General features: G+C 55.7%; 2 protein-coding genes across 2 annotated transcripts in view; one reads left to right on the plus strand and one right to left on the minus strand.

Moving 5' to 3' along the window:
- Positions 1-8,432, plus strand: part of TNRC18 (trinucleotide repeat containing 18) — a gene marked incomplete at both ends in the record, with an annotated part of 42,966 nt that extends 34,534 nt beyond the window's left edge. Inside the window, 12 exons of the mRNA XM_079543151.1 lie at positions 332-774; positions 1,300-1,461; positions 2,308-2,449; positions 2,851-2,968; positions 3,253-3,328; positions 3,625-3,733; positions 4,575-4,691; positions 4,969-5,133; positions 5,324-6,612; positions 6,964-7,200; positions 7,647-7,721; positions 8,226-8,432. Coding sequence (XP_079399277.1) covers positions 332-774; positions 1,300-1,461; positions 2,308-2,449; positions 2,851-2,968; positions 3,253-3,328; positions 3,625-3,733; positions 4,575-4,691; positions 4,969-5,133; positions 5,324-6,612; positions 6,964-7,200; positions 7,647-7,721; positions 8,226-8,432 — 3,140 coding nt within the window. The remainder of the gene's footprint in view (positions 1-331; positions 775-1,299; positions 1,462-2,307; positions 2,450-2,850; positions 2,969-3,252; positions 3,329-3,624; positions 3,734-4,574; positions 4,692-4,968; positions 5,134-5,323; positions 6,613-6,963; positions 7,201-7,646; positions 7,722-8,225) is intronic.
- Positions 8,433-12,007: 3,575 nt separating this feature from the next.
- SLC29A4 (solute carrier family 29 member 4) lies at positions 12,008-15,414 on the minus strand (the record flags this gene model as incomplete). The annotated part of the gene is made up of 10 exons (XM_079542730.1): positions 12,008-12,150; positions 12,224-12,464; positions 12,708-12,895; positions 13,129-13,264; positions 13,347-13,612; positions 14,029-14,103; positions 14,230-14,358; positions 14,442-14,555; positions 14,630-14,761; positions 15,255-15,414. The coding sequence occupies 10 exons, from the start codon at positions 15,412-15,414 to the stop codon at positions 12,008-12,010; spliced, it is 1,584 nt and encodes a 527-aa protein (XP_079398856.1).
- Positions 15,415-15,738: the final 324 nt, after the last annotated feature.

Raw genomic sequence — 15,738 nt, forward strand, 5'->3', positions numbered from 1 at the left:
TGGCCAATAGGAGAAAAGTAAACTTGAAATCTGGGTTGATTCAATTTGTTAAAGAGATCCTTCTCCAGAAACGAAGGTGAGGCTGGAGAGAACCCCTCCTGGGAAGGTAGGAAAGTTCAGTGTGTGGGGCTTGTGCTTCCCTTCAAGCAAGAAGCTCCTTTTTGTGGAGGGCTAGAGAATGTTATAAGGGTGTTAGGGTTTGAAAGTGGGACGCCAGGGCTCTGCTGAACAGGCTTGACATCTCCCATGGAGTCCAAAAGCTGCTAGCCATGCTTGGCTCCTCTTGTGCTCAGCCAGAGCATTGACTGATGATTGAATCTTTTGCATCTAGGGACGGAGTTTGAATACACTGACTCAGAGAGTGAGATCAAGATCAGGAAGAAGTCACCCTCGGGATTGCTGCGGGGGAAGAAGGGGTCTCTGGAAACAAGCAGCATTCCATCAAGCCAGACCCCAAGCGGCCTCGAGCCCGGATCTGGAAGTGCTGACAAAGCCAAGCTTGGGTCTGAGAAAGGCCGCAAGCTAAAGAAGTTCAAGTCCCCCAAGGACTTGAGCTTTGAGTTTGGGCTGGAGGCCAGCGATGATGACCTGTGGAACCGGCGCCGGAGCGAACGGATCTTCCTCCACGATGCCACCTCATCGTCAGCCATGCTGACCCCCACGGCACCTGCCAGCTCCACTCCTGTCTCCAAGTCTGGGCGCTGTGGAAAGGGGGCTCCCATGAGTCCCAAGAAGGAGGGCGGCAAGGGGAAGGACAGGAAGGAGCTGAGCAAGGTGAGGAACGTGTTGGCAGCGTTGATGTGGGATGCTTGGGAGCTCAGGATGAAGGGAAGGTGATGAGCTCCACTAGGCAGATGGCTCCGCTGGACGAGTCCACATTCTGTTTGGCTGCTCATGTCCCCTCTGACGTCTTTGCGGTGCCTTTGGAGGACCATCCTTGGCTGGTAGTGGCAGTGGTCTTCTCCCGACTCTTCCTTTTGGCTGAAAGCTCAATTGCTTTTGGCTCCAGTTCATTTAATGATGGATCAGTGATAGTGGGAAGAGTTAGACAAGTTGGTTGTGGCATGAAGCCAGCCGGGATCTTCTCTGAGCTCCTTGAGGGAAGGACTGATGGGCAGGAATTGCTCTCTGGGGTAATGAGAAACTCTCACTGAAATTTGTGAAGCTTGAATGCAGAGCTGGGAGGCAGAGGATGTCAGTGAATTGCTGGCTGACTGTGCATGGCCTGCTTTGCTCTGCGCTTCCTCTGTGTAGGCCTGGATCTTCAATGATGGTGGTGTTTACTTTTACTTTTGGCAGCGGAAAAAGGGTAAAGAAGCTCCCTGCTGCTCCTCTTCCTCATCCATGTCTCCTCCTGGCATCCCGAGCTCCCCATCTGATGTTCGGGTCAGCCTGGCCAATGCCCTGGGTTCCACCAAGAAGAGCAAAGCCAAGGTGAAAGCCAAGGAGGTTAAAAAAGAGGTGAGTGACTGGTTCTAGACTGCATGAGGTGGAAGATGGTCGGCAGAGCTGTGCTCTTTCCTTGGACTGCTGCAGTATGAGGGAGGGAGAACACTGAATGCCACCTCTGTTGATGCGTTACTGGCAAAATTGGAGAAGCCTAAATTCCCAGGAAGGCTAGCAGGTAGAACAGGGCCTGCTGCTACCATCTAGTGTTCAGTTGAATCCGTGCCCCAAATTAATGAGCAGGCAGAACTTTGCCTAAGGCATAGAGATGGGGCGGAGGGAGAGCTTTGGGAAAAAGCAAAGACTGGAGAGATGGTGATGGAGTTGTGCTCAGCACTGGGTGAGCCAGGCCACCGTTGGTTTCCGCTCACTGTGGGCTGTCATAACGCACAGTACTGCGTTTTCTCACATCATTTCTGAGTTTAATGCTTATGGTCTGTGTGCAACACCAAGAAATGAATCGTGAGGCTTTGAGAAGAAGTGGGAATGGCGGCTGCTGCGTGTTTAGTGAAAACAGGCTCTTTGCAGAGGGGTGGTGAGCACAGAGCAGTGCTACAGCTGTCTGCTCTTTGGCATCTCTCCCAGCCTGCAGGAGTGAGATGTGGCTAGGAGATGTGAAATGGCTTTTGCTCAGCTGTCAGTGATGCTTGGCAGGAAACCCAGTAAAGCAAAGATACGTTTTTTTTAGTCAAAAAACAATTTTGGGTATACCTACTTGGCTCTCTGTGTGTTCTAACATCACTGAGGATGGAGACGAGTTTGTCCCAATATCCTCAGGTTGTTTGTTGCTGGAGGAAGGTGAGATGGGATCGGATTGTTGCCTGTTGGCATCCAGCTGACGTGGTGCTTGCTCTTCTGCAGAACCGAGGGAAAGGAGGAGCTGTCAGCAAGCTCATGGAGAGCATGGCAGCGGAGGAGGATTTTGAACCCAACCAAGATAGCAGCTTCTCGGAGGATGAGAACATCCCACTGAGCATGCTTGTTGAGCGGCCACCCACACCAGGTGAGGGCTGGCAGGGCTAATTGTGCAAGTAGCAGAGCTGAATGAGTTTCCCAGGGCTGCTGGGGGGAGGGCTGTGTTGCTTTCACACATTCCTTTTCCAATGCCATGACTCCTTCCTTGAGGTGGAGAAACCACATTTACAGTCAAGTTGGCTTGCCAGGTACAAGCCTCTTCAGAGCTGCCAACTCTGTTTGACACCTAGATGAAGCCCAGCCTCTGAGCTGCCCTATTTTCATTTGCTGACGTATTGTTGTTACCAAGAAGGGTACCTTTCTGCAGAGGGCTTGCTGGTCCTTTCTTAGGGGGGATCATGCTGGTGGAATGACATTTCTCTCTCCATTTGCGGTTGCTTTTTGCTCTGTGGCATTCTCTAATCCCTGCCTTGCTTCAACACCTCCCAGCTCCCCGCTCCTGCATAATTGACAAGGATGAGCTGAAGGATGGCCTGCGTGTCCTCATCCCCATGGATGACAAGCTGCTCTATGCCGGACATGTCAAGACGGTGCATTCACCTGACATGTGAGTTGTGGGGCTGCTGTGCCTGCCCAGGCTCTGCTGATGAAAGGGGGGGGTAACTGATGCAGGGATGGATTTCGGTGCTTTGCAGAGATGTCTGGAGAGCAGCTGAGAGAGTCTGCTAGGGAGGGATGGAGAGTTCACTCTGTTTTATCCGTGCTCAGGAAAATCTAATTACTTTTCATTAAGTCTTCTCGACTGACGGGTGGCAGGGCTCGGAGGGAGGTGTTTTCTGATCCGGGTGATCTCTTCCATGTGCTGTGTCTGATCGGGTCTCTACGTTCCAGATACCGTGTGGTGGTGGAAGGCGAGAGGGGAAACAGACCCCACATCTACTGCCTGGAGCAGCTCTTGCAGGAAGCGGTACGTGAGGCCACTGGATGCCTGTTCTTGGTGCCTGGATGATCTGGGGTGGAAGTGGCTAACTGTCTTGGGCTGCAGGGATGCCCTGTTTCTGCCCACACAGTCTGGGCAGAGCTCCCACTGGTGTGGAGGTCCCCACTACCAGAAATAGTCCCTCACGCTGCCCTGTGTGCGGGCAGGAGGCCGTCTCCCTCTCTTGTCTTCTTCAGATCTGGTTTGCTGCACGCTGAATGTGATGGGCTGGTCTGTGCTGGTGCCAAGAGTGTCAGTAATGGCTTGCCTTTTGCTCTGAGCAGATCATTGACGTGAAGCCACCTTCAGTGCGATTCCTGCCCGAGGGCACAAGGATTGCTGCCTACTGGAGCCAGCAGTACCGCTGCCTCTACCCAGGGACAGTTGTCCGAGGTAAGGCTGCCCAGGTGCTGCGAGCCAGGGATGTCTCTGTCCTGCATGTCCTGAGGGATGTCAGGCTTGTCTGGGATGGTCCTGAGGTCTGCTGTGAGTGTCAGCGGTTGGCTCATTCCTTCTGGTCATGCCCAACTTGATTGAGATGCTGATTTAGCAGCATCTTATGATCCAGGAGCCATGCTTTGGTGGGAAGGGATCTGAGTGATTTAGGAGCTCAAAATACTGGGGAAACTTACCGCCTTTCAGAAAGTCAGCATTATCTCCAGCCCAGGCACCAATTACTGTTACTGTTACTGGAGGTTTTCCACCACCTTGTCTCTGACACATTCCTTCCTGATGTCTCCCCCGTCTGGCCTGACAGGCCAGTGGAGAAGCCTGGACAATTGTGCCATGACTGGTCTTGCTTTCAGGCTCTTAGTCATGCTTTGTGTGTATAAAAGAAGGATTACTTATCAGATATACAGAATGTTGATGTTGTTACCAGAACTCTGCTGTTTGCTGAGAGTAGTTGCAAAATGCAGGTCATAAAAGATACTGCAGTGAAAACAGAAGATATTTCAGGGAGAGAAGGAAACAGGGAGGTGATGTGGGATGTCACACTGCAGCAGTTTTTTTTCTGTGCTTTTGACAGAGCGATTCTGCACTAGGTGGGCTGGTTTAGTCTTAGGAGGGATCTTTTATTGTGGTCTAAATCTTCTGTGCTCTCCCTGGACAACCGTATAGGAAAGGTGGGAAATGGAGTTTTGGAGTTAGAGGAAGGCAGTCCCCGCTTTCCCAGCAAGTGTTTTGTGCTCTTAAGTTTGTCTGTGACACCTTCTTCTACTCCGCCAACCCACAGGAGCCCTGGATCTGGAGGAAGATGGCGATCTCATCACAGTAGAGTTCGACGATGGGGACACAGGACGCATCCCACTGTCTCACATCCGGCTTCTCCCACCTGACTACAAGATCCAGTGTGAGTCTTCCTTCTCCGTTTCTTTCTTGACAATTCCCACTAGGAAAATGTAGGCAGTTTAGAGCCACCTTCCTCAGATTTTAGGGCTGATTCACAGACTTTCAATCACAAAGGTTGCACCATCAATTACAGGTGTGCATACCGGGCTGGGACATGATCCACTGGGTAAAAAGGCCCAATCTCTAGTGCAGAATTGGGAGGGACAGGTTTCCCCATGTCTTGTCTCGATCGTGTATGATTTTTCACTGCTTTTCAACATCTCTTTGATCTTTTCCAGGTGCTGAGCCTTCCCCAGCCCTTTTGGTGCCCAGCACCAAGCGCCGCAGCCGTAAATCCAGCAAAGATGCTGGAGAAGGAAAAGAAGGGGCTACACTGGGGTCAGAGGAGCCTGCATCAAAGGGCAAAGGGCGAGGGAGGAAGCCAAGCATCAAGGCAAAAGCTGGTAGGTTGTCACCACTGCTAGGCCTGGAGTTGAGAGAGTCCTTGCACAGTGAGGACCTGTGTGCCTCTGCAGGGAGCCTGAAGCACTCAGGAACAATCCAGAGACTAATTGGGATTGCTGTCTGTGTCTGAGCTAATAGTGCCAGTCTCAGCGGATAATACCATGCCTATGTTTTTCTTCCCCTTTGCAGAAGAGGCTTCCCTGCCTGAAGAGAAGGATCAGGTGGAGCCTTCACCTGGTGCTTCTTCAGTCCCTGAGAAGCCAGCCTGCCTGGGCAAATCAAGTGTGAAGGGGTCACGAAAATCCCAGCCGCTGCCTGCTGGAGGGTCTCCTGCCCCCACAGAGGAAAAACGGTCAAAAGCCAGTAAAATGAAGATCTCCACTAAGCTGCATAGCCCCCCACAACCCACTTACCAGCCTGCTGTGTTTGGCAGCATCCTCACCACAGAGCCCTACAGCGACCTCCCAGGGACGCTGACGGCCTTCGGCTCCAGTGATGCTTCAGCGTCAAAAGCCAAGGCCAAGAAGGGGAGGCCCACAGAAGAGGCACAGGAATTTGGTACCATGGTTAAGGCTCAGAGGAAGCATGACAGTGAAATCCTGATCAAGCTGGATCACGAGGGTGTGATGTCTCCGAAGACAAAGAAGATGAAGGAGGCGATGAGGATGCTGGAGGACTCGAGTTTGGCTGGTCGCAGAGATGGCAAAAGCCTCCTGGGGCTGGGCTATTCACCTGCAGTGGGTGCAGAGGGCAAGCAGAAATCCTCCCGAGCCAAAGCAGCTGAGGGGGACCCTGCCAGCTTTGGGGGAAAGTTTGATGGCTCGGCAGAAAGCCTCAGTGCCTCAAAGGACCAGGAAGACAAGGCATCAGCGCCAGCAGCTGTAGAGGAGTCTGAGAGCAACAGCAGTGACAGCAGCTCAGAGTCAGAGGGAGAAGAGGAGACTGAGAAGAACCGAGGGGAGGCTCAGGACAGCAGCTCGACCAGCTCAAGAGCATCCACTCCTCTCTCTTCCTCCAACTCCTCCTCCTCTTCCTCTTCTAGCAGCAGCTCCTCTTCCTCCTCCTCTTCCTCCTCTTCCTCTGCCTCATCGACTTCCTCCTCATCAAGTTCCAGCTCCTCTTCCTCCTCCACTACAGATGAAGACTCCTCCTGTAGCTCTGACGACGAAGTAGCTGAGGCCCAGCCAAGTTCCTCAGTGCAGCAAACCCTCCCTCCCAAGCAAACCAAACAGACAGGGAAATCCCGGGCGTCCTCCCACCCGCAGAACCAGAAGCAGCCGGCGCAGCAGCCGGCGCAGCAGCCGGCGCCACAGCAGAGCGGCAACAAGAGCAGGCCCAAAAAACGTGAGGGCATCCACCTGCCCACCACCAAGGAGCTGGCCAAGCGGCAGCGGCTGCCGTCGGTGGAGAACAGACCCAAGATCGCCGCCTTCCTGCCCGCACGGCAGCTGTGGAAGTGGTTCGGGAAGCCCACGCAGGTAAGCACAGCCTTTCCCATTTGCCTGGGAAAGGGAGCCTTTCCATCTGGGCTTGGCGATGCTCTGCTGGTGTAATGTCCTCTGCTGAGGCCGTGAGGAGGTTGGGGTCGGCCTTGGCTGCGTTGTGGGGAGCAGTCCCACACAGCCTGCCTCTCTGTCTTTTTTCTCGTGGAAATGTCTGACCGTCACCACATCTTTGAGTCTCCATCAGCAGTGCTCAGGCTGTGTCGTGTCCTGGCCGGGCGGTGGCTGTGTCATTACCAGGCTGGGTCTGGCTTTGCTAACAGAACAGGGCAGGATGTGGGATGAGGGAAACCTGAGCTGCTCACCTGTGTGATCCTCTCTTGACAGAGACGAGGAATGAAGGGGAAGGCCAGGAAGCTGTTCTACAAGGCCATCGTCCGGGGCAAGGAGATCATTCGCATTGGAGACTGCGCGGTCTTCCTGTCAGCTGGCCGCCCCAACCTGCCCTACATTGGCCGCATCCAGAGCATGTGGGAGTCGTGGGGGAACAACATGGTGGTCCGAGTCAAGTGGTTTTATCACCCAGAGGAAACCAACCCTGGGAAGAAGCTCAACGAAGGCAAGGTGGGCTGATCGCCTTTGCTGACAGGGCTGCAAAGCTGCATGGCTGTGTTCCTCTCCTGAGGACAGGGAGAATTATGGCCCAGGCCATTGCTGGTACTGTTACGGGGTGAAACCATCGTCTCGTGCTGTGGCTGTGGGCAAGCCTGATACCTCTTGATCCAGGGAAGAGTATCTGCTAGGAAATAGCTGTGTATGTCAGTCCAACAAGAGTTTATTAAGAGTCAGACCAAGACTTTGTGCAGTGTAAAACTGCTAGCCTGCTGCTCAGGAATGCTGAGGTCTGCATCTTTGCACAGTGTGGTTTACAGTAGGCTGTGAGTTTGTATTGCCTTGGGGTGGGGCTGGGGTAATAAAGGCACGTGTGGTGGGCGGGGGATGATAACATGGAAAATCCAATTAATTTGCTTTCTTTTTATTTCTGTCTTCTCTTTTTCTCCTGGGCACAGCGCTGGGATCAGAAATCAGGCAGGAGTCTGTCCACAGCTCTGCAGGCATCCAACCAGAGGAAGGACTTCATGGAGGTTGGTGCTGCGACTGCTTAACTGATGCTGCTGGGGAAAAGCCTCTGAGCTTCTCTGGCTTTTACTTTTTGCCTCAGTTGTTGAGGCTGCAGTTCCCAGGACTTTGGACGGGTGTATTTGGGAGGATGGGAATCGCTGCTGGTGCCGGGTGTTGGGAGGAGCGGCGGGTCCCCAGCCAGCACCTGTCTTTGCATTTGCATCCTTGAAATGGAGGTGACAAACTCTAGGCCTCTGCATTTCCCCGTCAGCACACACTGCAGCTGTGGGAGCTGGCTGTGCACAAGGGCTCAGGTTTGGTGGAAAGGACTGATCACGTCCACGCTGCCCCCGGTGTTCCAAGTGTCCCTGCCTGGGCTTGCAGTGGGGATGGCTGGGGAGTTCTGTACGAGCTCAAGCCCTGGACAGTCTGGTGGATGTTCTTCTTGTGTATTGCAGATGACGCTTTAATTGCTGAGAGTTCTAATTACTCCTTTCTGTCTGCCTTCTTCCCTTCCTGTAACGCAGCGAGCTCTCTATCAGTCCTCTCACGTGGATGAGAACGATGTCCAGACCATCTCACACAAGTGTCTCGTTGTTGGTCTGGATCAGTATGAGCAGATGCTAAAGACTAAGAAATACCAAGACAGTGAGGACCTCTACTACCTTGCAGGGACCTACGAGCCCACCACGGGCATGATCTTCAACACCGACGGGGTCCCTGTCATCTGCTGACCGCCCAGGGAGCACGAGCCAGCCCTGGGAAGGGACAGGACAAACTTGAGGACGTGCCTGTTCAGACGACATGATTGTTTCTTTCAAAGCTCATGACTTCCGTGTCACACTACAGACAGGAGAGTGCGAGAGACATGGGGAGGAAGGAGAGGGCTGAAGAAAGGGGCTGGGAAAGCGGTTACAGCAATCACGGAAGGTGCCGAGGGTGGTGGCGGAGGTGTATGAGCCTCAAGAATCTTTGGGAAGTGGATTTAGTTACGGTGACCAACTTCTCCCTTCCTCCTTTTGGTCCTGGAAAGCACATGGCTCTCACGATCATTTCACCAGCGGGATCCCCAGCAGGAGGGATCCCTTCTGTGTCATTTGCCCCCATCAGAAGCCGCCTGTATGTGGAAGGACACCTGCTGACCTTCTGCGTACGCTCCTCTCCGTCCTTATATCCCCTTTCCTGCTTGTTTCGCATGACCCTTTAGGAAGGACAGGGTGAAAGAGAAAGGAGATGAGTCTCTCTCGGCGCCTCGCCTCCATCCTCCCGGCGCCTTTTTGCGGTTCCCCTTCCCCTGCCTGGCAGTGGAGCACGGAAGGGCAGTGCTGGCCCCAGCATGGAGACGGCAGGAGAGGTCCTCCAGGCTGGAGGTGCCAGGTGAGCCCCTGTCACACCTGGGCTGCTGCCTTCCCATTGCCCCACATGGGCTGAGCCCACCTTCCCACTCTCCTGTCTCACAAAGGAGATGGAGGAGGAGGAGCAGGGGGAGAAGAGGGTGAGGCTTGCCGAACAACCGTGCGAGTGTGCAGAGAAGCAGGGAAGGAAACGACTGGGAGACGCTGCTGCGCTGCTCGGAGCAGAGGAGGCTGCAGTGAGGGCTGCCTCCCGTGGTGGAATGGATTTCAGCACAGCTCACTCGGCTTTACCTCTCTCGCCCGCGTGGAGCAGTCAGCTGCCCGGCAGCCCTCCGCCTCATTTGAAGGAACAGGGACGGCGCGTGGAGCCCAGCCGTGCCCTGCTGCTGCGTTTCCACAGCCGAAGCCCAGCCGTCACCTTGGGCTTGGCCAGGGGAGCGCTCAGCTGGCCAGCCCAGCCAGGGGGGGATGTGGGAGGAGAACAGAACCACGCAACATCCTTGCACTTACACAGCAACTCCCAGGAGACGCACTGATCTTTGCAACTGTCGACTCGCACTGCGTGGCCGCGACGCGGAGCGGGGCTCAGCTCGGCCGGGAGCGGCAGCCCAGGCTGTGGTGAGGAGAGCTTGGACACGTTGCCAACCATCAGCCCGGTGCTGCTGCGTGCCGGGGGGCCTGGCTGGGCCTGCAGTCACCCCTCGCCTTCAGCTGGAACCACAACGGTGCTGCGCCGTCCCCCCTCTGCCCCGGGCGCCGCGCATGGTGACGGTTCGAACCTGTACAGTTTTAATGTACCAAAAGACTCCTTTAGCCCCTCCTGTATTATAAATCTTTAAATGGATTCAACTTTTTAATTATAAATATAAATATAAATATATATATATAAATATAAGCTTTTTAAAACTGTGAGGAGAAGGAAAAAAAAAAAAAAAAGGAAAAAAAAAAGGAAAAAAAAAAAAAGAAAAAAAAAACAACCAAAATAATCCAACCAACCACCACCAAACCCCAGCAAAACCCACGGCAGAAAATGAACACAGTCTGACGTTCAGAATATTATTTTTTATTTCCTGTTGGATTGTGATTGTAAATGATCTGGGAACAGGCACCCCCCCCCCCCCCGCTGTACTGTACCTGTAGAAGCAAATGGTGTGAGCATATTTTAACAGAGCGAGAGAGCGCGCGAGAGAGAGAGATTTTATGCTAATGTTAAATAGAAAGCACTTAAAACCCACTGCCTTCTATGGAACACGAGGATATTTCAGACAATCGAGAGGAAAGGAGAGCCAGGTTTTTTTTGTCTTTTGTTTTTGTTTTCTGTTCTGTTCAAAGCGGTTTCTTTTTGGCATTCTGTTGGTCGCAGAACTCCGTGTGAGCTGTTTTCATAAAAAAACGAATTGAGGAAAAAAAAAAAAAAAACCGACGACAAAAAAAAAAAAAAAAAAAAAAAAAAAAAAAAAACCAACAAAAGCAACCCAGCGAAGCATTGGTTCTTTGTGTCGCCTTTCCTGACTGAGGGTTTCTCTCCTGCCCGACCTGGGCACCTCGTGGCACTCTGGGGGTCCCTGGGTGCCCGACCCACTGTGGATGGGGGCCCTGAGATGTGGGATGGAATCTCAGGTGGATGATGAGGCTGTGTGCAGCAGAGGGGGCAGAAGGAGGCGAGCCCCCCCTGCGGTCCCCCGAGCCCTGAAGGACGGATGGGGCACTGATGAACTGCTGGCTTTTCTTGTTCTCTTGCCCGGTGCCGCGCTGGGGGCGTTTTGAGGTTCACGGCCTGCAGCCCTTGGGAGCTGCACCCACACTGGGTGCAGGCAGCCCCCCAGCATCGCCCCCAAGGCGATTCCTGCTCCAGTCAGCTGCAGTCCTGTTGCTGCCCTCAGCAGGGCTCTGCAGGCCGCCAGATCTCCCTTGTGCTGTGCTGCAGCCCCTCTCCAGCTGCTAAGGACCTGCCCTCCCTCCACCTGGCCCTAAGGAGCACAGGGCAGCTGGCACGCAGCTCCAGTGCTGGCCCCCAGCCCCTCTCCCAGCAGCACAACCAGCAGAAGGGCTGAGCCTTGGAGCACACAAGAAGTATAAAGGCAAAACCAAAAAGCTTTTATTGATCAGGAAATGCAAAGCCAGGAGTCTGGCAAGAAAAGGAGGGGGAACCCCAGCTGTGCCTGGCTGGCAGTGGGGCTGAAAGTGCCCTGCATGCAGCCCATGGCTCTCAGTTTTGGGAGGTGGGAGGACTGCTGCGTCTGTGGCCCCAAGCCTTTCCCCCATGCACCTGCCGGGGTTCCCGGCCCAGCAGTGTGGATCACAGAAGGGATCATTGCCAAGTGAGACACCCAATCTGTGTTCAGTTTGATTTACAGGATAGAAGTTGTAGCCCAGCAGTGGCCCTGGGCAGCACCCAGGTCATTGCATTCCCCCCCAGCCCCCCGCAGCCTGCAGGCAGACCCACAGCACAGCACAGATCAGAGGACAAGAGGTGAGGGCAAAAAAACTTTCTTTTTTTTTTTCTTTGTTTCCCCCCCTTTCCAGGCAGCAGAAGTGGTTTGGGGCTCTTACACAGCAATTGGAGTACAGGGGAAGGTTGGGGTCATGATTTCAAGCTGTCCTCAGGGGAAAGCTGCAGCACCATCACTAAGAGCCCAGCCCAGAGCCACCTTCCTCCCCTCCTCCTCTTCCTCAACAGCCCTCAACTGCTCTCTTCCCCAGTGCCATCCCCGTTCCCTTTGGGATTCTGCCATATTTCCCTCCTTGGCAAGGGCTCAAACAGGAGAAGATCCCTCCCACCACCACTGCCCAGGGGGAGACCCCAGGAACATTGGGACCAACGACATTGGGGGCCATCAGCCCAAGAATTGGCTCCGCACAGCGCCCAGAGCCCAGCAGGGTGGGCAGCGAGGGCCTCTGGGGACAGCAGCAGGGCCTGGTGCCGTCCTGGCCCCATTGCCCGGTCCCGGGGCTCAGTACCCCCCCAGGAAGGAGCCGTTGGAGGTTTCAGTGTAGAAACAGCTACTGTGGGATGTACTGGTGAGGCTGTAGGCAAAATAAGCCACGGCTGAGCCCAGCGTCAAGCCCGTCATGTAGGACACGGTCATGGTGTTCCCTGCAGAGAGGGACAGAGGGTGTCACCCTGCGTGGCTGCCCCGCATGGCAGCCCATGGATGGTGCAGCCCTACCTGCCAGCTCCCGTTGCTCGGGGCTCACTTTGCCAGCAGCCAGGATCATGGGGACGCTGCCAAAGTAGCCGTTGGTGATGCCCATGAGGAGGGAGAAGACGCAGGGCCAGGCGGGGTGGCCGAAGGCGGGCTGACCGTTGGGGTAGACGCACATGATGAAGAGGGGGATGAAGACGACGCGGAGGCAGGAGTAGACGAGGAGGTGCGTTCCTCTCCAGTCGTAAGGCAGGGCAGCCAGGATCTGCAGGAGGGGCAGAGACCGTGCTGATGGGAGAAGAGGGCGATGCGGCACCCAAAATGGGGCAGCGGGGAGGAGACAGGATGGGGGAAGGCCTGCATGTGGGAACCCAACGTCGGCCGTGGTGGTGAACAACCTCGTGCTGGTTGGAAACCACAAAGCGTGGATGGCCCACGGCTCACTCACACCCTCCTCCTCCTGAGGACACGCACAGGCAGTGGGGATGGAGGGGGCGATGCCTCCTACCTTGCCAACGAAGTCGGAGAGGTTGAAGATGGCCATGATGAGGATGGGCAGCCATTCCCCCAGCGTGCAGTTGTGGATCTCCGACTCCAGCCCGGGGAAGAGGCACAGCGTGATGAAGTAGGTCATGGCGATGGACAGCATGTAGGCCCAGATGAGCCGCGACACGACGTAGCGGTGGAGCAGCATGGCTGGTGGAGATGGGCAGTGAGGCTGAAACCCTGCCACTGCACAGCCCGCAGTGCTCAGCTGCGGCTGAACAACGCTGAAAGCGGGAAGGGCTCCCAAAGAAGCGTCCCCGTATTTTTCAACACGTATTTCCTCCCTACTTTTTTGTGCACAAAGCCCACAGGTCGCTCCTCCCGCCCCAGGAAACACCCCATGACAGCCATCAGCGCCGTTCACCCCCGAGCCCAGCACCCACCTCTGAAGCTGGGCCAGCTCCTCTTGATTTTGGGTGTGGGCACATCAAAGCGCATGTAGGTACCGCTGCCGGCCAGCTCAGCTTCAGGGCCTGGGCTGCCACGGGGAGATGCCAGCTGTCCCTGCGGCCGGTCCTCCTGCACGGGGATGGGGGACAGGAGTGCTGAGTCCCAGGGAGGGAGGGATATGAGGGATCAGAAGGAGTCCCCCCCTGCTTACAAATCTGATGTCCTCGGCCGTGACGTCGTGGTGGACGCGGTAGCCCGTCCCGTGGTCGCTGGCCCTGCGGGGCTCAGGGCGGCCCTTGCGGGGACAGGAGGTGTAATAGCGGACAAAGCGAGTGCGCTTCACCAGGAGGTGAAGGATGAAGCACGTCAGCTCCATGCCGATGGAGATGAAGAAGAAGATGACGGTGTTCTCCTTCTCATCCGACAGCAGCAGCTTGGTGAAGATGCGGCTGAGTGAGATGATGACCCCGGCGGTGCCTGGAGGCACAGGAGTGTGTTGGTGCCAGGGCCCACGGAGCCCTATGGCTCCCCCTGCTTTGGGTAGGGTGCTCCATGTGTAGAGGAGCAGCCCTGGAGGTGTTCAAGAGCCACGGCATGAGGGACACGGTTAGTGGGCACAGGATGTGTTGGTGTCTCCTCCAACCTCAACGGTTCCATGCACATGATTAGACACCATTGACCATCCTGCTTTGCTCAGGATCAGCCTGGGATGTTCCCAAGTTGCTGGCAACCCCAGAGCCACCAGGACGGGGACCTGGGCAACCTTCTCCAGGTGACCAGGGAGGCGGGACCAGATGGACACAAAGGTCTCATCCAACGTCAGCCATGCAGAGGCTCTGTGGTTGGGTGCTGGGGGCAGTGGGTTGCTGCACACGGGGGATGGCAATACTCACTCTCTCCTGTCATCACCCCCTGCGTGTAGCGCTTGGGCAGCAGCCCTGTGTAGCCATAGAAGCTGGATTGCTGCACTTCAGGAGAGAGGGGCAGAGGGGAGAAGGAGGAGGATTATGGCAGCAGCTGAAACACCAGGACTGGGGAGGGGGAACGGGACGTGAGGGCTGGCTGGTAGGTCGTCCCAGGAGACCACAGCATACCTGTGCAGCCAAAGGCCACCACCCCAACAGCCACCAGGTTGATGGCGTAGGCTTGCCGTCGGGTGAAGAGCTCCAGCCAGACATCACAGATACTGACGAAGAGCAGGGGGCCCAGGGCAAAGAGGTAGCCTGGGAGGGAGGGGGGGAGATGGAGGTGTGTAGGGGGCAGCGGGGAGGCAGTGCTGCCCAGGGACACGGAGAGCCCAGCTCACCCACGGAGATGCGGGTGTGCAGGCTCAGCAGCTCCACCAGCGCGTTGTTGAGGATGACGGCCACCAAGGCCACCAGGATGTAGGTGAGGCTCATGTCAAAGACTATGGAGGTCCCTGCAGAGAGGAAGGAGGTGGGGGCTCTGCCCGGGTTTGGGGAGCAGGAAGGGCTGCAGCTGCCGGAGCCCTACCTGGGTATTTGTGGTGCAGGTAGTCCACATCCGTGATGAAGCTGTTGTATGGAAGGAGAAATCCAACGCCAGCCAGCAGCATGGCAAAGTAGATCCCGTGGTATCGGTCCTGTGGCTCGGGGTCTTCAGAAACTGACCCAAAAGGGAAAGAAAGAGAGAGAACTTGAGTGGCACTGCCCCACTGGACTGCATCGGATGAAGCTGTGGGGCAATGAACGCAGCTTTCACGTCAGTGGGGACATCAGGGCTCAACGTGTCCTGCAAGCAGCCCTGCAGCTCTCGGGAACAAACACCCTCAGCCTGGAGAAAAGTCCCCCAGAAATGAAAGTGTTTAAGAGGGAGGCAGAAAAAAAACACCAGAGCTGAGGGCTCTGAGTGCTGATGGGTTTTTATAGCAGCCCCAAAACTGCCGGTGTGGGGAGAGACCTGGTGAGTACCAACCACAGAGCCCAGTACTACAGGATGCTGTGGTGACTACAACAGCAAGCCCCAAAGAGACATTAGTTGACGTCACAGCACTTCAACCCATTTGTGGCTACAAAACCATCCCAGGATCTCTTAAATGGGTGGGAAAAGCACGGGGAGAGGCAGCTCCCTCCCATCCCATCCCATCCCCATCCCTCACCCGGCTCCATGAAGGTGAGCACGCCCTTGGCCTGGCTGCCCCGCTGCAGCTCGTCCTCCTCCAGCTGGTAGCTGTCGAAGCTGAAGCTCATCACCACGTTGCCTTCGGGTGTCCCCATGGGGCTCAGCTCCTTGAGGTGCTCCGTTCCCACTGATCCCATCGTGGACGGTCTGGGGAGGAATAGGGGAGACCCCAGGCTGTGGGTCACAGACGAGCGACGGTCCTTGTGAGTGTTGGTTCAGACCCCAGGGGTGGAGACCACACCAAACGCGTCCTAAACCAAGCTTCACCACCGGGCATCCTGCGGCACCACCCGAAATGCCCTCCATCCCCCGGGCCCCGCTCTGCATTACCGGTGCCAGTCGCTAGATGCCAGCCTGCCCCGTGCCCGCTGCCCACCGACCGCCCTGCAGAGACGAAGCTCCGAGGAGGCGGCAGGACGAGGCAGGCAAGGGAGGAGAAAAAAATAAATCAATTCAAGTGA

Source organism: Tetrao urogallus (genome assembly GCF_951394365.1).
Source record: "Tetrao urogallus genome assembly, chromosome: 15".
NCBI lineage: Eukaryota > Metazoa > Chordata > Aves > Galliformes > Phasianidae > Tetrao > Tetrao urogallus.